This window comes from Erpetoichthys calabaricus, chromosome 15 (genome assembly GCF_900747795.2).
Source record: "Erpetoichthys calabaricus chromosome 15, fErpCal1.3, whole genome shotgun sequence".
In the NCBI taxonomy this organism is placed as follows: Eukaryota; Metazoa; Chordata; class Cladistia; order Polypteriformes; family Polypteridae; genus Erpetoichthys; species Erpetoichthys calabaricus.
The window spans coordinates 28,873,480-28,898,230 of record NC_041408.2 but is presented as its reverse complement, the minus strand read 5'-3'; the positions used below and the strand labels follow the sequence as shown (position 1 = coordinate 28,898,230).

The following is a 24,751-nucleotide window of genomic DNA, read 5'->3' as shown; positions in this document are numbered from 1 at the left end:
CTTCGTTGGTGACGCTTAATATAGCTCGCGTGCTGAGTTGTTCCAGAGTAACAGTTGAGAAGTCGATGTCGCCATACAGTTGTTGAACGGGATCCGAAATTAAAGGAAGTCAATGTGAAGGCAATGTCACAGGTGTTCCGTTTATCCCGTCTCCAACATCAAGGAGCCATTGTACGAAATGTTGTTCTTCAGGAAGAGCTCTCATATTTGTTGTCAGTGTAAGAACATGCATGTGATGCCACAAAGGATGCTTGTTAATGCACTGGCGACAGTAAGCGCGTGGGAGCCACGCATAATGACGGGGAGAATTTGTCGGAAATCTCCACCCAATAGTATTGTTTTGCCTCCAAAAGGCTGCGTGTCACCCGTGAGGTCATGTAATAACCTGTCAACTGCCTGGAATGCATATGCGTGTGTCATTGGCGCCTCGTCCCATATAATAACTTTGGATTGTAGAAGATGTTGAGCATGTGGTGAGGAAGGTTTGATGTTACATGTGGAAGTAGTATTGAGCTTCAACGGTATTTTAAAAACAGAATGGGCAGTTCGTCCACCCGGTAATAATGTTGCAGCTATTCCTGTAGATGCTACGGTTGTAGGAATGTCTCCTCTAGCTCTGATGGTATGAATTAGGGTTTTGTACACAAAGGTTTTCCCTGTTCCTGCAGGACCATCCAAGAAGAAGCATCGGGGATGGGAATTGTTATATGCAGTGTGTAAAACAGTATCAACAGCGTGTTTCTGTTCTGTGTTGAGTTTGTCGTAGTGTTCTATAGCGTGTGAGTGTTCAGCCTGAGCGTCGAAGGTGGGAGATGAATGACACAGTGGAGGAATGTCAGTGGGGGGTAGGTGTAATTTGTGCAGGTTGAAGCCATGTGGTTGCAGCATGTCATTAATGTCAGCGAGAGCATATATGCAAGTGGTGGTTGTGGAATATTTTGTGAGAAAGTCCTCGGAAAGGGAGAGTTTATGCGTTTCCCAAAGGTGTGGAACGGTGTGTGGTTCACCGAAGACACAGATGAAAACGAACATTTCTCGCAAGAATCGTGGCATTCGTATCTGGGATGCCTCTGAAAGAGTATCATGCCATATCTTGTCGTCTTTAAGAAGACCTAATTCTTGGCAAGCTTCTTTGAAAGTGCCACATTCGACACCATTGACTGTTCGTAGATGGTGAAAACTTGTGATACCCACGCAACGGGTAAGGAGAAGTCTGAGGTAATAACGTTCGGTGTCGTTAATGGCAACAACAGGCATTCTACCGATCACTTTTGTGCCTCCTCTTTTTCCATTTTCCAGAGGATTTTTGAAATGTGTAATGTTGCGGAACATCAGTGTAATGTAACTCTACAGCTTCAGGATCTGTTTTGTTGAGTTCAAACCATGCTAAGAGCATAGTGTTTTTGTGGGCGTGTCTTTGGAGCGCTTGTTCCTCGTGACCCTCATGAGAGAAGACGATTTGTTGTTCCGGCAAATGAACTGGTAATTGTGTAATCACATGATTTTTCTGAAAGTCTGTACTCGTTCATACGCCACATAGCCTCAGGAGCACTAACATACCTACCGTCAAGGAAAGTCTGTATTTCGTCATGTTGAAAAATATCATCGGCTGGCTCCCTGCGAAGTGCAATTGATGCAGTGTCGTGTCCTTTGTACACATACTTATAAAGATACTTGATACACTGAATGGACGTGCAAACTTCAACGTTAATATGAGCATTGAATTTCTGAGAAAGCCACGGATTGTAAGGAACTATCCAACGGTTGTCGATATCGTATTTGCCAACAACGGCAGTTCTCCCTTGTCTTCGGCGGTATATGGGGTATCCTTGTGTGTTTTCTTGAGTCTCCGCGTTGAAGTCTTTCGGGAAATTTTTGGTACACGTGCCGTCTTTCATGCAAGGTGATTTGGCGTTGAGCGTGCCACACGGACCATGCACCATGGATTTGGAAAAAAGTCGAGGGTGTATTTCACGATTTGGAAGCTCAGCACAGACATATTTGTCTATATCATCCTTGGTCCTTATTTTGGATTGTGAGTCAAGTGTAAGTAACATATGGCAATGAGGCAATCCTCGTTTTTGGAATTCAATGACGAAGATGTAAGCGATAACATTGCCGAAAATATTCTTTTCCAGAATATCTGTTAGAAAATGTCGCAGTTTGATATGAAAGACGCGAGCAACGATGTCAGGTCTGTGTTCTATTTGCTCATGATGGGAAATGGTGTTGCAGATTTCCGGCCAAGCAGGATTGCAGGTGAAGGTTAAGAATAAGTCAGGCTTTCCACATTTGCGGACAATTGCCATCGCGTCTTGGTAGTTCTGTTGCATGTACCTTGGACTGCCTTGAAAGGTAAAGGGAAGAATGATCAATTGTCCAAGGCGGAGGTCATGGTGATGTGCTTTCGTAGTGACAGCATCCATAAGTCCCTTGTATTGCTCTACACGCAAATCTTGTTGATGTGAGCGAAGGTAATGTAGACACGCGCCTTCTGTTCTGACATATGCGTCGACGATGTATTGCTGGAAGAGTTTGCCACTGGAATGCAAGACACTAAATGAAGATCTCATGGCAAGCCTGAAAGCATAAAATTGGAGCTGTGTGACTCGCGTTCTACCTTCTCATATCCAGACCTGGATTTTCCATGAACACCATTCGTACAGCAGTAACAGGGTTACCGTGAGTGATAATGTCATGCATTTGCATGCAAGACTTTGCGAAGGGATTAACCTGTCGTATCATGTTGTCTAGTTGAAGCAACAAAATGTCACTGCAAGCGCTATTACATTCCTTTTGCAAACGTTGACTGGTAGCCTCAGCAGAATCGAAGATATATAGCTGACTGTATTGTGGTGACGTGTCAGGATTGGTATATAAAGGAGAGACCTGGTGATAAATTTGACCGTGGATTCTGAAAGCATACGGTCCTTGTCCAGATGGTTAAGCGATGCGTGCGCCCATTGACGCGAAAGCTAAAGCAGAGTTGTATTCCCTGATATGATCACAGTAATTTCGGGACAGCGGGTTCTTGCCAGTCAAGAGGTCTTCTAAAAAAAGAGGGGGTTTGGATAGTGGTGGCAAAGACACCTTGCCGGCATGACAACACTTAGTGTAATGTCCAGATTTGTTGACCTCTGCTGGCCAATGAAGAGCATGGCAAGAAGCACATAGCGTGGATCTTCTTGAAAAGCTGCAGAAAACTGAATGCGATGCTTGTGCATGAACGTTTTAGTGTTGTGTTGACACTGAAGGGAATTGGAATGAGTTGTGTCGAAGCATTGCTGGCAATGTTCACATTGCATAATTCGTTCAGTGGAGTGTGTTTTTAAATGCATGTTGAGATATCTCTGCACTCGGAACGTTTTTGAACAAATCGTGCATTGAAAGATCTGTTTGGAATGCGTTTGTTCAGTAGAGTGGGTGTTTAAATGTGCTTTGAGAGATTTCTGGCGCATGAAGGTTTTGGAGCAGTGTTGACACTGAAAAGAATTCATCAGGGAATGTGTTTTGAGATGGTTAGTAAGGTATTTGCGTGCGTGAATGTGTTTGTCGCAAATTTTGCATACAAATCTTTGTGTTGAATGGATCTGCATATGGTTGTGGAGATCCATCTCACCTGTGAAGTCCTCGTTACAAAATGTGCAATTGAAGGTGAGAGTGGAATGAGTTCGTAAGTGTTTCTTGAGAGCGTTGTTTTGAAGCATTGTTGGCAATGTTCACATTGCATAATTCGTTTAGTGTTGTGTTTTTTTAAATGTGCGTTCAGATATCTCTGCACTCGGAAGCTTTTGGAACAAAAGGTGCATTGAAAGTCCTGTGTGGAATGCATGTGTTCAGGGGAATGTGTCTTTAAATGTTTTTCAGGAAGAGGAGAGTGGGCAGGTGACGTCATATTAGTGTGGCGGGCAAGTGGGTGTGCACCCTGTGTGCACATACTGACAGCGTCAAAAGACGTCACCAGAAGGTTATCACGTGTGTATTTGAGAGGCATGAGAACCTCGTAATGCCCATGATCCAAAGGACCGCTAAAGAGCAGGGATATGGAGAGACGCTGGGCCGGATTGTAAACTCGAGGAGAGGCATGAGGACGTTCTTGGAAGTAAATGCTGATAGTAGCTGGAAGGATTTGGGACATTGCCACAATTTCTGCCTCGCCACCATAGACTCTGGATGTATTCATGTAGTCAGCGTATTGTTGAGCAGACTGTATAACAATGCCTCTGTGACTAACAACAACGGACACCACGTCACCGAAGTTATCCCAATGTTGGCAAACAAAGCCAACAGCCATGTTGCGAAGTTTGAGAGCAACAGTTTCGTCAATGACATTTTTCCAAAAAAACCCGACTGATAGAAACAAATAGTTACCTGATGCAGGAATTTCTATAACATTGAAAGAAGTGTTGTTTCCATGAAATACATTTGAAGCGGTAGCCATGGAGGGCAAAAGAACAGCCAACGTGGCTCACAGTTGGATTTGGACAGCAGCACAGAGCAAAGTGAGTGAGTATGTGTTTGATGAGCTGTTCGAGTTGGCGGGCAGTGCTCTGAGGTGAGTTTCTGGGCGGGGCTTCGTTGTTCCTTTCCCATGGTTTTCGATGGCGGACGCGGTTGGGTGTCGTAACCGAAAAGAATAATGAAAAGTCAACGTGGCTCAGAGGTGCATGTGGACTCCTAGCACAGACGAAAGGGACTATCTGGGTGGTCGGTGAGTTTTTGCATCCGGGCACATGAGCAGACAGTGTGAATGCCTAGAGAGTGAAGGTAGACGCGGGCCGGGGAAAAAGGAGTGTTGGTGTGCGGGGAAATGTCTTCCGTATTCCTGCAGGACCATCTAAGAAGATGCAGGTTTGTCGCGGATGCGGTGAACGCCGCTCGAGAAATAAGGAGTGTTGGTGGGCGGGGAAACGTTTTCCGTGTTCCTGCAGGACCAGCTAAGAAGACGCATGTTTGTCGCGGATGCGAATTGCTGTATATAGCATGTAAAACAGTTTGATATGGTGCACGCGGCTGTGCATCGTAACCGAAAAGTGAACGTGGCTCAGAGGTGCATGTGTACTGTAGCACAGACGAATATAAATGATGCCGTTTTTTCCGAGTCATCGCGTCCGAGTTGGTGGGCGTGACTCTGCGAGTTGTCGTTGTATCCAATGGTCTTAGAGTTGGTGGGCGTGGCTCCTTCCTGCATGCGACATGGGCATCTTACTTGTCGGCGGCTTAGTGAATCCACGCCCCTTCCGGCGTGCTTTCCATGGGTGGCTACTTGTCGGCGGCTTAGTGAATTATATATATAGATGATTGTTTATTGTTATCAATTTACAAAATGCAAAGTGAACGAACAAAAGAAAAATCTAAATCAAATCAATATTTGGTGTTACTACCTTTTGCCTTCAAACCAGCATCAATTTTTATAGGTACACTTGCACAAAGTCAGGGATTTTGTAGGATTATAGTCAGGTGTCTGATCAACCAATTATACCAAACAGGTGCTAAAGATCATCAATGTCACACGTAGGTTGAAACACAGTCATTAACTGAAACAGAAACAGCTGTGTAGGAGGCTTACAACTGGGTGAGGAACAGCCAAACTCTGCTACCAAGGTGAGGTTGTGGAAGACAGTTTCATGTCATGGCAAGATTGAGCACAGCAACAAGGTCCCTCCCAGACAAAGATTTCAAAGCAGACTGGGGTTTCAAGATTTGCTGTTCAAGCTCTTTTGAAGAAGCACAAAGAAACGGGCAACTTTGAGGATCGTAGACGCAGTGGTCGGCCAAGGAAACATAGTGCAGCAGATGAAAGACACATCAAGCTTAATACCCTTCGAAATCGGAAGATGTCCAGCAATGCCATCAGCTCAGAACTGGCAGAAACCCATCTACTGTCCGGAGAAGTCTAGCCAGAAGTGGTCTTCATGGAAGAGTTGCAGCCAAAAAGCCATACCTCCGACATGGAAACAAGGCCAAGCGACTCAAGTATGCACGAAAACATAGGAACTGGGGTGCAGAAAAATGGCAGCAGGTGCTCTGGACTGAGGAGTCAAAATTTGAAATATTTGGCTGTAGCAGAAGGCAGTTTGTTTGTCGAAGGGCTGGAGAGCGGTACAATAATGAGTGTCTGCAGGCAACAGTGAAGCATGGTGGAGGTTCCTTGAACGTTTGGGGCTGCATTTCTGCAAATGGAGTTGGAGATTTGGTCAGGATTAATGGTGTTCTCAATTCTGAGAAATACATGCAGATACTTATCCATCATGCAATACCATCAGGGAGGCATATTTATATATTTATTCTGCAGCAGGACAACGACCCCAAACATACAGCCAAAGTCATTAAGAACTATCTTTAGCGTAAAGAAGAACAAGAAGTCCTGGAAGTGATGGTATGGCCCCCACAGAGCCCTGATCTCAACATCATCGAGTGTGTCTGGGATTACATGAAGAGACAGAACGATGTGAGGAAGCCTACATCCACAGAAGATCTGTGGTTAGTTCTCCAAGATGTTTGGAACAACCTACCAGCCGGGTTCCTTCAAAAACTGTGTGCAAGTGTACCTAGAAGAATTGATGCTGTTTTGAAGGCAAAGGGTGGTCACACCAAATATTGATTTGATTTAGATTTCTCTTTTGTTCATTCACTGCATTTTGTTGGTTGATGAAAATAAATGATTAACACTTCCATTTTTGAAAGCATTCTTTGTTTACAGCATTTTTTCACACCTGCCTAAAACTTTTGCACAGTACTGTAGATAATACAGAAATGATCAGTGTATGATAATAGTTGTTTAAGACATGTGTAAACAATGAATGTTTCACAGCAGAAGGATAACAAGACTGTCAAAATACTTAAAGGTCAGTATGAGATTTTCAGTTCATTTTTACATGCATACTCGTCTTTGCAGGAAAGTGGCTCGCATGTATAAAACTTCTGTTTTTAGAGGTGGTTGAGGCCGTGTGGAAGGTCCCAGGGGGCAGCCTGGTGTTAAGGAGTCTAATTTAGCTTACAATGATGTTTCAGTAAAGAGTGAATAATATTGAAAGTATAATTATAGATATGCATGAGTGTGATTACTAGCAGAGGCTCTAGATCTGGTGTTATATGCAATGCATGACATGAACCTTTGGGGATTCCAAGCTACTCCAGAGTACTGGGTAGTAGTCCTGTGCAAAGCATTGCCTCTCTGATATTGGAAGATCTTCTCAGGGTACTCTTGTTCTCCATCCATGTTCCAAAGACATGAACATTAGCTCAACTGGCCCCTTGTTGGATGTGTGGGCGAGTGTGTTATGAAATGGACCAAGGTCGGTTCCTGCTTTACACCCGGTCCTGCTGCAATAGCCTTTGGACAACTTGGGGCTTAATTAAGGAGATTTGTAGATTGATTGAGATCTTGTGTGCATGCATTATTTTTTATTTTTCTCCACCTTTTTAGGAATTATTTTTAACAAGAATTTTAAATATTAATCTCTGGAGGGGCGGCACAGTGGCGCAGTGGGTAGCGCTGCTGCCTCGCAGTTGGGAGATCTGGGGACCTGGGTTCGCTTCCCGGGTCCTCTCTGCGTGGAGTTTGCATGTTCTCTCCCGGGTCCTCTCTGCGTGGAGTTTGCATGTTCTCCCCGTGTCTGCGTGGGTTTCCTCAGGGCGCTCCGGTTTCCTCCCACAGTCCAAAGACATGCAGGTTAGGTGGATTGGTGATTCTAAATTGGCCCTAGTGTGTGCTTGGTGTGTGGGTGTGTTTGTGTGTGTCCTACGGTGGGTTGGCACCCTGCCCAGGATTGGTACCCTGCCTTGTGCCCTGTGTTGGCTGGGATTGGCTCCAGCAGACCCCCGTGACCCTGTGTTCGGATTCAGCGGGTTGGAAAATGGATGGATGGAATCTCTGGAGGATCTTTAATCCAAGCAAACTTGGATTGAAAAGGATCACAAGTGTAAAAATGCATAAGATAAAAATAAATAAGCTCACAAATCAATTTTATATATTACTTGCACATGCTCTGTGCTTACATAACACAGCCACAAAAAATGTGATCACCTCTGCCAGTCATTACACGGCAGCCTCGCATCATCTCAATAAGACTACATTACTGCAGGGTGATCACGATTTCCTCCCACATAATAACATAAAAGAAAAAATGACCAGGCCAAAAAAAAAAAACAGCACGAGTTCTGAATCCACTGGGATAACTGCAGATGACTAATGCAGTGAGCTTTTGTGCTGATGTCATTTATGCTACTCTAGCTAGGAGTTTATTGTCACAGTAGTCATGAATTTGCACTTCTACTAAAAAAAAAAAAAAAAAATACTGTTAAACAAAAACAAGGTTAGGCATTTTAAATAATTCAACAATAAGTAATTCGGCCTTCTTGCTACAAATCTGCCACAGCATTTCAATATTTGAATATTAATCAGCTAAGGATCTCAAACTTGCAGTGTGCTGCTCTTCCTGTTTGTAAGCATCACATCACAAAAGCTTACAGGTAGAGCAGAAGGTTTGAAATAAATAAAAAGATTATTACCACAAATAAATGCTGCTTTCCTCAAACCTTTTGTCGATTTTACTGACACTGGCCATCTACATGTAAAATGCCTGTTGTCAGCTGAGGATACTTGCTGTATTCTCTATTTTGTACATGTGCTGATATTCCTAATATTACTACTACTACTATTACTTTAATTAAAAACAACACTTCAATCTTTTCAAGGTCACCCTGTCTCACTGGCCTTTCCCAAGATGACATTCTTGCAAATAATTAAAAGATTTCTGTTAAATGACATTCACAGGGAGCAATAAAATTTTATTTTAAAGATGAAAAAGTAAAAGATTTACCAGCAAAAATGTTACAAATGACCAATAAAACAGAAGACGGAAATTATGTTTGAAAAGAAAAAAAAAAATTAGAAGAAAGGATCTAGAAAACCCAAAACAAAATAAAATGCAAAACCACGTGAGTGCACCCAAATTGTGATCTAGATGACACCATAAGGTCATCCTACACTCTTAAAAGGTGCCAGATTGGCTCTTCAGGGTAATGCCATAGGGGAACCCCAAACGAACCATCCAAAAGAAGGTTCCAGAAAGAACCTTTAAATAAATAAAGTTCTATACAAGTTCCATACAATAAATAACCACGAGATGGTTACAGATTTGTGAAATGCCAATGGCTCATTATTTTCAAAGGACTCTTGCTGCATACAATAATTCAAGCTCAGTCCAGGTTTTCTTAATCTGTAAGTATCCTGCTATGCAGCCTGCCATACATTAAAAATTTCAGGTTTCTTCTATGTATTAGTAAGTTTTTCAGAATGCAAAGACCCAACTTCATATGCAGCAAACCATTTTCAGAATGTTACAGTATGGTTCTTTGTCAAGCAATAGTTCTATGGGGAACCACACAATCCAGTATAGAACCATAAAGTGCCACTAAAAATCCAGAATTTTTAAGAGTCTATCCTAATGAATGATATGACAGAGGACCAGTTCTGAATATTTGATTTTGAGGATCCATTGATTACCATAGCTGATTGTTCAAGTAGCAAAACTCTATGAAAGGAAGAATCCTACAGATTCAGGGGTAAAGAGTCTGCCCCTCTGCAATGAGATGCGGGAACCAATATGGCAGATAAAGCTCCCAAAGAAAAGATTTTCTTATGGCTAGAGGTGAGAGACAGGGAATAAAAGTCCAGTATAAGATACATATGAGGAGAAAAGGGAATGTTTGTACTCAGAATTGAGCAGAGAAGATGAAATATGAGAACAGTAATGAGAAACGGAATGACAGCTGCAAAACATAAAAGGGTCTACAAGGAATGGATCAGGAGAATAGCCCATAGGAAAGCGCTTGCAGGGGTCGATGTATAGTTAATATACAATTTGAAATTGGGTGTGTTGATTATTTGGATTTCTAGATATAAAATGTTATACTTTTAAAAATGGTACTCCAATATAGGGTTAATTTGGGAGAAAGGTCTCAATGCCAAATAGAATTTAAAGGAATGGATCTTAAGGAGGCTTTGCGGAACTCAGCGTAAAGAGAAGAGACTGGCTTTTTAAAAGGGGAGAGGGAAAGCAAAAAAACAATGAGAGGAGTAGAGGGGTAAGAGGAGAAGACTGAGTCACTTCACAAGCCTTGAGGTCCAACCTACTCTGAAGACAGAAGGATAAATGGGGCAGAAGAATGGGAGTACCTGGATTTTAAAGATTGAACATATCAGCAACTCCCTTATCAGCCCAGGTAGAAAAAGAAATTGGGTGCTCCCAATACTGAGAGCTTCATTATCAAACATTGGGGTGTGGGTGTGCCAGAGCATAGCTGTGCCTAAAAGCTCTGCTACCTGATGCCAGATTTTTAATGAATATGGAATAAGAAGGGAATGACTTCAGTTTCAGAAGAGTACAAAAACACAGCTTACCAGATACTAGTGCTGGGCGGTATGACCAAAATTCTATATCACAGTATTTTTCAAAATTATACTGGTTTCACGGTATTCAACGGTATTTTTTTCCCCATGCATGAGTGGATGTTAACCACATTTTCCACTGCAATTACTGCAGTAGACTGGCTAAGAATAACCTATTCTACTGTCATGAGAATTGTACATTGTACAAAAAAAAAAACATTTTAATAGATAGATAGATAGATAGATAGATAGATAGATAGATAGATAGATAGATAGATAGATAGATAGATAGATAGATAGATAGATAGATAGATAGATAGATAGATAGATAGATAGATACTTTATTAATCCCAATGGGAAATTCACAATATGCACACTACTATAGTGCTGGGCAGTATACTGGTTCATTCCAAAAACCGTTTTTTATTTTTGTTATGATATGGATTTTTCTTATACCACAACACCGGTTTAAATTGCCTAAACAACGTTCGGAACGTGGCACAGCGGGAAACTGTTTAAGGGGGGTCCTTTTTTGCTGCTACATCGTTAAACAGATACAACGGAGTACATGCGTTAGTGGAGGTGTTGTGTGGGGGCTCTTTTTCACTGCTACACCGCTAAATAGGCATGCAACAGAGTACATGCGGCAGTATAGGTATTGCGTGGTGAAAATGGACATAGAACATTCCGAAACTGAAGCTGTAGCAGACGATAAAGTTGAACATGATGACATAGAAGAACTTTTGCTGAAAAAAAGGAGTCACGTCCATTGCCTGGAGATACTTTTGTTTTAAAAGGTCGGATGTGGACCATTATGTTCAAATTTGTGAATACGGTTTCTATACTACTGGATAATACTGTAAGCCAAATTGTACTTGTTTTATTATTTTCAATGCAGTGTAATGTTCCTGGGTACTGCATAATAGTATGACGACTTGTTGACTTTATTCTCGACATTTCTACTTGATTCTCGCCATTTATGTCAAGATTAAAGTCGGCATGTTGACTTTATTCTCGCAATTTGTCATTAAAGTAGAACATCGTAAACTAAACTTCATCATAAAATGAATATGTAATTTACTAGATTTTCTCAAACCCTGTTATAAGTTATGTAGCACTTTAAATGCTTTGTGTTAAGTGTTCCCCGAGCCATGTTAAATCGATACGTGCTTCTTAAACTGACTTTCTCTTGTACTGAGGAGGCGCCGGCAGTGATCGCCGCACAGAATACATTCACTTCATGATATTCCTGCTCCATGAACATTTAGAATGCTAAGATAAATACTTGATATCATTTTCATGATGAAATGCATTAAAGCATGTATTAATCATGTGGGGGCACAGTGGCGTGGAGGTTGCACTGCTGCCTCACAGCAAGGGGGTCCCAGGTGTACCCTGCCTTGAATATGCGTGTTTTTGTGGTGGGTTTACTCAGCGTGCTTCAGTTTCCTTTCAAAGTCATGTAGGATGTGGGGGTTTGTTATGCTATATTGACCCTGCTAGTGTATGTTTTGCTCGTATTCACCCTGCGATGTGCTGGCGCCACGTTCAGGATTTGCTCCTGCCTCGCACACAATGCTTGCTGGGTTGGGCGCAATCCTGAATGGTTGGCATAATTAAACATGTATAATGAAGATTTTTTTTTTAAAGTTCTGAACACTCAGTGGTCTAAGTTTATAACTGGTTTTAATTTCACAAAGACGTTTATCGTGTGGTGATTGGTTAGGTGGAGAAAGAAAAAGGAAGGATAGGAGCTGAGAGTTTGGTTTGTCAGACAGACAGCATGCATGCAATAAAGAAAGCCCGCTCAGAAGAACATCCATTGAATTCTGTGTTCATGTCTCCGACCACCAGATCACAAACCCAAGCATTTACACAATACTTAAGTTAAACCTGTGTGATACCCATTCATACATCCAGTTTTTTGGAGCCTCATCACACCTGCCATAAAGTTCTCTACACTGAACAAACACCTGGGGACCCCTTACTGCAAGGGAGCAGCACTACCGCCTCACTACCGTGCATGTTTAATACCTGCTTTAATGCATTTCATCCTGAAAATGATATGAACTTTTTATCTTAGCATTCTAAATTTTCAGAGAGCAGGAATATCATGAAGTGAATGTATTCTGTGCGGTGATCGCTGCCTCCTCTTAGTGCGGAGGAAGTCAGTTTAAGAAGCGCAGTGATTAACAACTGGGTCGGGGAACACAACATAAAGCATTTAATGTGCTACATTAACTTATGATGGGGTTTGAGAAAATCTAGTAAATTAAACATTGATTTTAGGATGAAGTTTAGTTTAAGACATTCTACTTTAATTATAAAATAAACTATGAGAATAAAGTGGAAATGTCAACTTTAATCTCAACATAAGCGTCAAGATTAAAGTGGAAATGTCGAGAATAAAGTCAACATGTCGACTTTACTCTTAACATATAGTTTTTTTTTCTTCCCTGTGTCCGTATTTTTTTTTCTTCACTGTGGCTCTAATACGATTCCGTAGGGCTATACCACAAATAGCATTATAAATGCAAGTTTCAGTTTTATTATTTATGTATATACTTTAGCTTGAAGCAAGGTCCATATTAATGCAATTTCCCTTAATGATGGTTCCGTTGGTAAAGACGTCATCACCAAGTTGCACTTGTTTTATTTTATTTTCATTTGGTGAATACTGTGTAATGCACCTGGGCTTGAAGTCTTGAAGTAATAGTATTATTACTGGAAGTTGAACTATTATTTATTTTATTGTTATTATTTATTAGTTTAAATATTATGCAGTTTAATGATGGTTAAGTTGTTTAAAAAGTCACTTTTAACGTGTCAGTGGACAGTGATTGTTAACATTAACAGAAAGTGTAGTTGGTTTACAAAAAAATATTTACTATTTATTCCTTTTCTAAGACGTGTTCAGTGCAATACAACTTTTGATAAGCACCTCTGGATATTTTACTAAGTCTAAATGCCTCTTTGGATGGTTGAAAATATGTTGTCAAAATTTTAGTTTAAGTTGTTTGCAAAATTTGTTCAATAAAAAGGTTCTATCTTTTGACTGCAACTGTCATGCAATGTGATTCCTTCTCTTCATTAGTGTCACCCCCTTGAAAACTACTACTTTATGAGGCCATGCAAACCTGTATTAATACTACTTGCATAGGGACGCATCAAGGATTCAAAATTAGTACCACTATAGGAAGCTGGTGTAATGATCTGAAGAGAGAAGTGACGTGCCCATCAAGGTTGGTTGAACACCAGAGGTTGCTCTTCACTTTGAATACTCTGCAGCAGATTAGTGACACATGTCGGTGTTTCTGCCAGCAGACAGTGGCAGCAGTCCAGACATGATAAGACCAAAGCCTGGACCAGGAACTGAGCTGCACATCCTGTCAGATATGGTCTGATCTTGCGAATATTACAGAGTAAATCAGCAAGCTCAAAAAAATTAGCAATATGTCCTTGAAAGACAGGTGGTTTTCAATCACCACACCAAGGTTGCATACCCAACTTGGTAGGTGTTCACGACTGTGAGCCAAGCTGAACAGATATGGGGTACTGAGTAGCTGGGATAACAAGAAGGTCGGTCTCTGCCAGGCTGAACTGAAGATGGAGTTCCTTCATCCACTCTAACAGCACTGTGCACATGGCAGATGATTCCTTGCTTGTGTCAGAAGTTTCAATGCGACACTCTGTTGATCTGCTTTGGGCAGCACCATCAACCGTAGATGTTTTTGGATGTTGTTGGGTATTAAGAATCTAAGAACTTGTAAAAATGATTATGAGGAATTAGCTACTGACTTAAGTGAAGCAGCTAATATCAGCAAGTGAAAGTGAGTGAATCAAGTTTAAAAGTTAGCTAAGGAAAAATACATTTAGCAGGGCTTCTGAATCCTGATACAAATAAAACTGAACAAAAGTGAAAATGAAAGTGGAAAATGTACAGGTAATACTTGAGATTATTTATTTTGCATCAGATCTAAAGCATGGGAATAGTCCAGTCAATCAGAAAAAATGAAAGTTAATCCTTTTTCTTAACAGAAATTCTCTTCTTTATATTTGTAGTTGTTCACTGTCTGATTGGAGAGTGTACTGCTGTGGACTCACTGCGGACCTCATCTCAGTTTGCAGATTTGCACTATTAAAATGTTGGTGAGTAGCCACTAACCTGTGACACCAGGATTATAATGGCCCTGATAAGCAGCCTCTTTAGAGCTTTAGCTAAAGGAAGACTTGGAGAAGATGCTGCTTCTACAACTGCAAGCAGAGTGCTCCCTCTCTCTATCTCTCTCCAAATGGGCAAATCCCAGCCCAACCCCCTGTGCCCATTCTGACAGCTCTGGCTCCCATTTTATGTGCCGTGCTCCTTATATCACATGACTACCACCTGATTAATGCTGCACAGCAACAGACACAATAGGAGGGACCAAAGGTAACCAGCTTCTTCTGCCACTGCCATTCAAGAAATATGAAACAAAATCAAAAGTAAAATAAACTTTGCTTAAAATACAACAATAACATACATGGGTTTTCAGCAATTCTATAACATTGTGTGCCTTCAGCAAAACTCTCAATACTGGTATGCCAAATAAGACCATCATTCTCAAACATCTTTCAGGGAGATCTGTTTGAGATCTTCAGTAGTTCACCACAGGACACACAGACAATAGTGGTACTCATAAACACAATATTGTCATTGCAAACAAAAGCTATGGAAACAAAAACTGTACATCTGGTGGCTGTTATGAATCCCAATTCCGTACACATAGGAATCTGTTTTTCCTATTTTTGAATTTGTCCATAATTTGTTATTTATTTGAACTTTTTTTCCTGACACTTTACCATTTTGACAGGAGCTTTCCCTGGTTGAGAGCTGCCATTTTGCACATGAACTCACAAACACTGAATACTGTTTTAGAAAATGACCCAGTTGCTAGCCTGTCTCTTTAAACCATGTCTTCTGCTTTTCATCTCCCAGTAATTAAGTCTCTTTTTCTCTCTCTCTGGACACCTAGGCATTTAATGATTCAGAACAGCAGTAGTGAGTTGAGGCAAACAATCTCACTTTGATGCTCAATATAAAAAAATACATGTTGTACAGTGTAACTTGGAACTGCCACCCTGAAATCTGCTTCCCAAGCATTTGCATTTCCTTTTAAGTACTGATTCTAAGTACTGCATGCCAGGTCTATAATGTTCTAGTGTCCAACTTCGAGTCAGTTCCTGCCTTGCATATGATGTTCCTGGGATAGACTCCTGCTACTCCGAGACAGAAAATGAGGGTTTGGAAAATGGATGGATAGCAGTAGTAAATGGCTTGTTCATATTACCTCTTCAAAATGTCAATTACAAATTTTATAATAATAAAGTAGACATTAGAAAACAGAGACATAATATTCACAAGCTTCCATAACTTAATTCAGGGTGTTGGAGCCTATTCCTAGCAGCACTTGGGTACAAAGCATGAAACAGTCCTGGACAGGCCACCAGTCCATCACAAGGTCTATGCATACTGTAGACATTCACAGAGAGCTAATTCAGACATCTCTCATTAACTCAACAAGTACAATAATCAGAGTACCCAAATAACAACCCAAGTCATCATGGTGGAATAAGTCATATCAGCAAAGGAAATTTTGCAGTTCAGAAATTATCCACAGTTAAATCATAATGAAAAGATGGCCCAGGAATGTAGAAAATTATTCAAAGAAAAAAACTGAATTATCATATGATGTCAGCAGAATTTTTTTATTGCTATATTTAAGTAGTATAAGGACAAGTAACCTCCTTAGCGTTATGTTTACCCACAGAAAAACAAGCCAAAATGTTGCATTTTGTAACAAGTAAAAAGATATTACATTTATTACATATAACAAAAACATGCAAATACCAGGGTGGTGACATAAATATGACAGGAGAGGGGTGTTTAATATTGAGTGTCATACCGATGCAGACTTAGTACACATGCTTTGTGTGATATGTTTTGAAACAGTCACCAACGCACAGCTCGGCATCACAATTAGGACAGTAGAAGTGTGTTTCTTTCCGCACTTTTCTTATATTTTTTCTGTTGTCTGGGTACATGAGTGAGAAGAATGTCAATACAATCAAAGTACAAGATGTACACATTTCCCCTGACACAATCATTAATAGTTACTGCATTATCAACAGTGCTTAGGGTGATAACATCTTTCTTGTCTTTCTACATGGTCGCAATTATTTTGCCTTTTTACCACACACCTAACTGCACTGTGGTGAAAATTTGGGAAAATGAATTTCCAAGGCATATTAAAGCAGTTGAGTTGTACAGTACCATATACACCACTTTTAATAACTATATCAATATCTGATGACCATTTCACATTGTCATCACTATTGCTTGATTCAACTAATGGTTCAGATTCAGTCTGTTCTAAAATTGGCTTTACATCTTCTTGCTTAAACTCCATTGTGTTCTGGTTGAAGGCTCCACCTCACTCATTAATACTGATGAATTACCACAGAGTGGCAAAACACACAGAAATGTTTATGCTTTTTTTTCATTATAATTTTATTTTATTCACTAGATGGCAGCAGAGTACTGTCCCTTGAGTTATTTGGGTTTAACATCGTACATTGGATTATACTAGCTTATCCTGAGAGATACTTGGGGTTAACCATTCTTACACAGAATTCCGAGCTCAAGAGACACTCGAGGTTAATGCCAAGGAGGCTAAGTGAAGTGATTTAAGAAAAGGTAAAATACCCAATGATATAAAAAATGCAAGATTTTTAGAAGCTTGTATCAATCAGTACCTATACATATGTATATGAAGCTGCAGGAAGTATTCCTATTCATTAATTCAATGAAACTGCTATAATGTATTATGAAAACATTAACAGTTAAAAATAATTAAATCTGTTTTAGCTCAGTATATAAACTTTCTAAATTTTAGTAAGTAACTTATAAGTAGCTGCAGAAACGCCTACAACAGACAAACTGGGTCATGTTTAGGTACAGAGACAATCTAAGAGTAGATTTAATAGTATATTACATACAATGTAGGACATGTTAAATCCCAAAATTCAGAAGTATTAGGAGATTATTTTAAAAATGCTCTGTGGTATGTGAAAGAAAAATTAACTGCTTCCAATCTACTAAGGGTTAAAAGCTGACAAAGCTGTTTTGCTATGACGGCAGGTCTGTCATAAGACAGGGTGCAGTAAGCTGACCTAGGACAACTTCCTCTTTAGGAGCGTGTCTGTTCGACACAGGAAAGATGACCTTTCCTTTTTTAGGGCCCCATCTGACACATACAGAAGACAGAAATGGTTGGCCGATTTGCGCAATATAAGAAGAAATGCTTAGATAAACAATATTATGCTTATTGATAAGTAAGGGAAAGGAGGGAAAAAATATAAAGCTGATCAAAAAGGGGAATCTGCGCTCTTCTCTCTTACAACGCATGAATCCATGTACTCGTCTGTGACTGAATAAAAGCTGATTGGTTGAACTATTCCTGTCTTTTTCTGAGGTTTCTTCCACTGGTGTATAAGTATAGAGCTAAGAATGAAATTACAAAAGAAAATAACAGCTGTGTGGCATGTACTAGATACTGTATACAGCTCTAACACAGACAGTAGGACTAATCAGCACAATGTGTACAGTGATACATAAAAATGAAATTTCATACTGACAAATGCACCTGTACCTCTTCTATAAAGCTGTAGCAAGGATTCTGGTGATGAAACTTCTATTTCCGTCAGCCCTTCAAGCAAAATACTTTCTTCTGTCTCATGGATACGGTTTACTTCAGCATGATTGATGTCCTGTCCCAATTAAAAAAGAAAACACACACACAAGTCAATAAATAAATCTACATTTCCAACATGCCCTCTGCCGGGTTGTAACATCATGTGGTATTCAAGTGTACGCATTGTCCTAGGATGCAATTGCCATTCCTGCTCATGAACAGTTATTGACTTTGGGTACATTGTTTCAGTCTTATGTCTGGGGTGTTTGGGTGTGACACTCTGACATGCAATGGCCTTGCTGCTCAGAAAAACAGTGACCCTGAATTGGATAGGTGGGTCAGTAAGTGACCAGATTGAGTGATTTTGATTCTTTTCTAGTGTTCTCAAAACTGTTTGCTTAATTTCAGCACTTCTGAATGGGCAGTACGTAAAAACTTACTGTTGTTGTACAGCCTGGGTTTTAATTATTTGCCGATTTATTATTTTTGAATTATTTTTTTCCGTGTATTTAAATGGTGATTTAGTTTGTCTGTCATGCCCTCATCCCAGCTGTAGGACAAAGTGGGAATTGCCCATTTTGCTATGCTTTAGTGGCACACCAGGCCTGTTAAAGTGCAGGTTCAACATGGATGAATGCAGCCAGTTGCACCTTCCCCCACTTGCATTACAAAGTAAGTGACTGAACTCCAGCTTGTACCAGATCTGCCTGGACTTCATCAGATAACAAAGGTTTAAATCAGAGTTACACTAACAACTCTCCAGAGGCCCCTCTGCAGGCTTGTTGAACCAGAAGGCATGAAAAGGTCTTAAGCAAGAACACAGAGCTCTAGATCAATGAATGACAAACCTGATGGACAGAAGAACTCGCCTATGAGGACACACTGATTTTGTAACTGGAAGTGAATTAAATCCAATCAGGAGAAGTTATACATTCCCTTAAAACTAGTTACACTCATCTCTCTGGGATATTCTCCAGACACTCTCACTAAACTTGCGGGGGATTCTATTGGGATACCCTCGCTGGGATTCTCTCAGGGATGGGCAACTCTGCAAAGTGACTGAAAACCTCTGAAACTAAAATCTGATGAGTCATCCTCTGTTTGGGGAGCAGTGGAATGACAACCTTTTTCTCTTTGTGGATCAGAAATAAACCATCTCTCTGCCAGGTCAAGCTGTGGGCCAGTGGGCTGAAAAGGTTGAGAAGCAGCCATCGTAAGATAAGAATGGCCTCAAATTCAGGTGTGTGGAGACTCCAGTCTTTAATGGCTGCAAAAAGGGGCTACAGCTGAATAAATCTGAATACTTGTGTCAATGTTATAGTTCAGTTTTTAATTTTTACTATATTTGAAGACAAAATATAAAATTCTGTTTTTGCTTTGTCATTTTAGAGGTATGGAGTATTATTTAATGAGAGAAAAATGAATTTAGATGATTTCAGCACAAGGCTGCAACATTACAAAATGTGCCTTGTATTATATTTTTATGTAGGTTCATTGTTGAGAAAATGGACTGCACATTTCCTATGTAAATCACACGACAGTGGGACTACCATCTGATCTGATAACTTACAGTCATTACATAAATCAGAAATGTGAAATAATTTCTAACTTTGATTTTTGACTTTCAGTTAGTTATGGAAAAAATAATCGTGATTTAGCTGCTTCATCTTGATAAAAGATAGAGTACATTTTTAAACACTTGTACAAAAAAAGTACTTACCAACAGGTCATAAATTTTCTCATTTGAAATGTGAATAAATGAAGCTCGGATTCGATAATGTAAGTTTACAGCTTCTGAGAGTAATGGCTAAGGTAGATACATTTTTTCATAGCAATGACTGATTAGTACATGAGCAGAATAGTTTAAAAATAGTTGATCAGTTATCCTCAGGCTCAAACAACAGAAAAAACATTGAAGGTTCTATTGCTGTGTAGATATTAAAAAGAAAAGTGAATTTTATTTACGTATTTCTTTGCAGGTAAGTAATTCTTATTTTAGAATCAGCAGGCAAGCTACTGCTGATTGGGTGGCTCAGCTTTTTTCAAAACACTGGTTTACAAATCAGTGATTTATTTGTTCAGAACCTTGTCTAAGACTTCAAGTACAAGACAAAAATTACTATGGTCAGATATGCTCAAGCACAGAAGGAATTACAAAAACGTTTTATTTATTTAGGTTATGCTAATTAGCACTTGCAAATTGTCACCGTGTGTGAAAACGGTGTGTGTGTGAGTTTGTGAGTGAGAGTGGTTCCTGTGAAGGACTAGGTGGAATAGCCTTTTGCCCATCACAACCCAGAAAAGGACTTAGAAAGTTCTAGAACCGAACTACTAAACCCAGTCCATTGAGGGATATAGTGCCTGCACAGTCCTCTAATGCACCTGAATGTTATGCCATGTGTACTTTTAACTTTGGGGTAGCACAATGATGCAGTCAGTACTGCTCCCTCACAGCTCTAAGAGAGTGTCTTTGAACCCTGGCTTTGTGTTCCTGTGTCTGCATGGAATTTCCTACCACATTTCAAAGATGTGCAATTTAGGCTACCTTTGACACTAAATTTGATCCATGTGGAAGTGTACCATATGGAGGAGTTGCAGCCTGTCTTGAGCTGCCTTGTACTTCTAGGAAACTGTCAAGTTATACCAAAGTGCGAATGATGTGAAATTCAAAAGGACATTCAACTTTCCAGATTTGGGATTTGATGCCTGTAACTTCTCAGTTTGTTGTTCTTTGTTTCTCCTTAAGAAAATTCGGTTCCTAACTACTTCTATTTTTGTCTTCCTTCTTTGAGCATTTTTAGACTCTTCAGTGTTCTGTTCCCAGAATATTTCACAAATCAACATGCTATAATGCTCATATTCTTCCCTGGAAAGAACATAATGGATCTATAATGCTCGAAGTTGCTAGACCTAGCTATCTGGAAATGGAAAAAGATGCCTCAAAATATGAATTGCTGCTTATAATCCAAATTAGTCATCACAAAGCCTGGGTTTTGGTTTTCCAAGAAAAATTTAGTTAATAGGTTGCCCAGGGTTTGAAAACCTACAGGGCTGCATAGGATAAGTAGACTTGACATGCAGCACTTATGTGGTTGTTTGGATGACAATGGAGCTGGGAGCTACTTGGAGGGGGCTCCCATGTCATCATGGAATCCAATCTGATCTGAAGTGGTTTTTGGCCACACCTTGGATGCACCAGAAATGTTTGAGCCAGGTGATTTAGAGTCAAGAATTGAGTTGGTCAAAGTACTGGCAATATCTACTGATGTGGATTGGAATTTATGAGATTGTTTATGGGAAATAAAATGTGTTTTTGGTCCAGAAGGTCACGTTTCTAAGAAGTCTGGGTTTAGGGTGTGGATTTCCCCTACATGGCCCAATATACATATTTATATATATTTTCTTTAATGTTCTTTTCTGGTTTCAACATTCTTTTGTGTTAAAGATGGATTACTTTTTTCTTACCCTATCTGTAAAGATTTGAAAGCATACTCATAAGTGAAAGTGAGCTTTATGAAAAGAAATTGAAAACTGAAATGAAAATGAGGGATAAAGAGAAAGATACACAGAACTAACTATGATCTGTTAAAATTCTAACTAAGGAACACTTTCAGCAGCTCTTCCTTGGCCCCATTTTCCCTCTGCAGGAAAAGCCTCAAGAAAATGCTGGGTTGGTTGGTGGGTGTCTCTCCCATGTTATCCTGCTTGGGCAAAAACATTTTCCATCAGACCAAAAGTTGCAACATCCTTTTAATCAACTGTGCCGTCACCAGGGGTTAGCAGTCCTGGGGGGGTATTTTCCGTACATCGCTTAAATCATCCGAGATCAGATGCCTCATCTTGGATGAGTTAATGCCGGTGAAACTCATCTGGGATAAGTCGGTTTTTCAAATGCAGCAGTGTAGTAGATTAGTTTAGCTGTTTCTAATCATCCGAGATAAATGCGCGCACCCGCGCTGATTGAGAAGCCCATATATATTGAGTCTAGAAAACATGATCAGCAAGTCTTTGATAGGCTGTAGCAAAATGACGAAAGAACGGATACATTTTTTTTTCCCCCTCACACAAGCGGAGACGGACCTTTTATTCGAAGGACATGAAGAATTTCAAGATTTAATATGTACAAGGGGTAACACTGCAAAAGCAGCACAAACTAAAAAAGACGGCTGGCAAAAAGTGGCTGACAAATTAAACGCGTGTGCATTGTACTTACTGAAAGCAGCATTTCATTTCCTATGTGTCAGATTAATTATTATTTAATATCTCATAATTCCAGATCAAATGTGAGCACAAGGAGAACACGGGAACAAGTTAAAGTGAAGTACAAGAATATACTTCAAACTGGTAAATATTGGTATATAACTATTTAAAGAACATTAATTTGAAAGCTAATAAGAAGGCAGACAAGCAAAAAACAGGTGGAGGTCCATGCGGTCCAGACCTAAACCCTGCAGAAGAGTTGGCTCTCCAGCAAAATGCCCATCGCCCTGTTTCTGAGGGCATTCCAGGGGAAAGTTCCTCCTCAGAACCAGTGGCAGGATGCAGTGGTCACTTCATTTCAGGTAAAGGATGGTCATTGCATATATTTGTCCTCCATGTGTGCCGTAGGTATGTTCCATATGGCCCTCTTTTTTTTGTTGGGTCAGTTGCAGGGAATGTCATATCCCTAGAACCTGTGTCTGACTAATGAGATATTGACGAAGGTCAAATATTTGGTGAAGACACTGTGTCTGATTATTCATCAGGAGGAGAGGTACATTTTCCAAATAATGTTTGATCAAACTCCACTCTGATCAGTCTCATGTGCCCCAATCACATTTGGAAACCCTGGGGAATGAGAATGTTAGGCTGATTGTGAGATTCTTTATGGAACTGTGGGTGTTTTTGCCTGTGTATTACCTACCTGCAATGGCATGAAAAGCCTTTTTTATTGTCTGCCCACGCAGGTGTCCAGGAAACACTATGAACACCCAAAGGAAATATTTCAGAGCCAAACAGACTTTACGAATTGCCTGGCAAACTGCACTTTTAGTTAGATTTTCCGCATCGCCTACAGTATATAAAAAAGTACCGCTTGCAAAAAACCTCAAAGCAATGCATACTATCTGTGTGGTTGTGAGAGCCTGACTTCGCCGAATATAATGTGCTAATAAATCTTTGAGGTTCAATATTCCCCTCTGGCTAAAGCGGTATCTTTCGAAAAGAATTTCCTCCGGGAGCAATAAAGGATCTTGCCGATCACGCAAAACCCTCTCTATATGAAATTCTCTTCTTATAATTTGCACACCGCTATCAATTGGTTGCTCATTCATGAACAGCAAAGCCATGACTGAGCAAATTCCATGCATGGACACTGATTAAGTGTGTGAGTTAATCCTTGTTTACATAGAACAAACATGCTCCAAGCATTTTTGTAGGATTTGGATGTGCTGCTATGACAACACATCCAGCAAGAGTTTCGAAAAACCGACAGATCCAGGCTCAGGCCAAATCGTCAACAATTACATCCGGCTAAACAAGTAATCCACGTACGAAAAATACCCCCCTGTTCTGAAAGGCCAAAGTGACAACAGCTACTCCTCATTTAATTAAATGATTTGCCTTAGTTCTCAGGTTGCATTGTAATAAATTGCCAATGCTATGCGTTTTATGCTTTTATGAAATTCAGGGAGATGTGTACAATTTTCACACTTTATCTGCATAGATATTGATTCATTCTGCAGATTTTTGGTTAGTTTAGCTCATTCTTTTGCTCGTTTTCTTAATTGTCATAATTAGCCAGTAGCCAGTGAACAATGAGGTTAAAAAAAAAAAAAGTATTTACAAAGGAAACCGTTTTCGATTGAGGGAAGCTAATTCACTTTCATTTGTTTTGGTCGATTTTCTTATGAAAGCCTTTGCCAAATCAATGGAAATTTGTAATGTGGCAAAGGAAAAGCAGGACCAAGCAACCTAACTGAATGATGAGCAACTTTACCAGCAAAAGTTGATTTCCACGTAATTAAGAAACTTTTTAAAACCTGTAATCTCTGGTGCACTTCAGAACAGGAGTGGTCCACCTCTATTTCACATAGAAAATTATTTTGTATAATTTTAACTTTATTCACTTTATACTGTTACAAAATCTATTCCTTCAAACATGGTTATATTCCAACTTTAAGTTGATTTCTTCAAGTCTAAGCCACATTTCTCTCCCATTCATTAAAATACCACATCATCATGTTAAAGGAATAAAATCATGCTGGACTAATCCATGTTTGTAATAAAAAGGATACTGTGAAAAATATCTTCAGCAGCTCTAGCAATAATTCCTCTTTGTTTTCCAGAGAGACCTCCACCTTGCATGGTGAATGTTTTTCCACTTGATGGGGAGCCGTATGTTATGACACATCCATTATACCCTTGTAATGCCAAAGCTACAAGTGGCTGGGGAAAAAAATGACAAATGATGTTGGTTTTCCCAGCAATAAACCACAAGACAAATCAACAAATACACATCAGAGGAAAGAATAAGGTCGCTGTTTTCAAATAATATATGATGCTATTTAATAAACCAAGAAAGATTTAACAGTTTCATTCTCAGGAACAATATTTATATCAAACATCAATTGTGTACGTTTACTCA

At 39.9% G+C, this 24,751-nt stretch overlaps 1 protein-coding gene across 1 annotated transcript in view; it reads right to left on the bottom strand.

Moving 5' to 3' along the window:
- si:ch211-63b16.4 (kinesin heavy chain) overlaps window positions 1–24,751 on the bottom strand; it is a 142,175-nt gene that overhangs the window by 77,105 nt on the left and 40,319 nt on the right. Inside the window, exons 5-7 of the mRNA XM_051919660.1 lie at window positions 24,402–24,552; window positions 19,847–19,920; window positions 18,085–18,202 (exon numbers count right to left, since the gene is read on the bottom strand). Coding sequence (XP_051775620.1) covers window positions 18,085–18,202; window positions 19,847–19,920; window positions 24,402–24,552 — 343 coding nt within the window. The remainder of the gene's footprint in view (window positions 1–18,084; window positions 18,203–19,846; window positions 19,921–24,401; window positions 24,553–24,751) is intronic.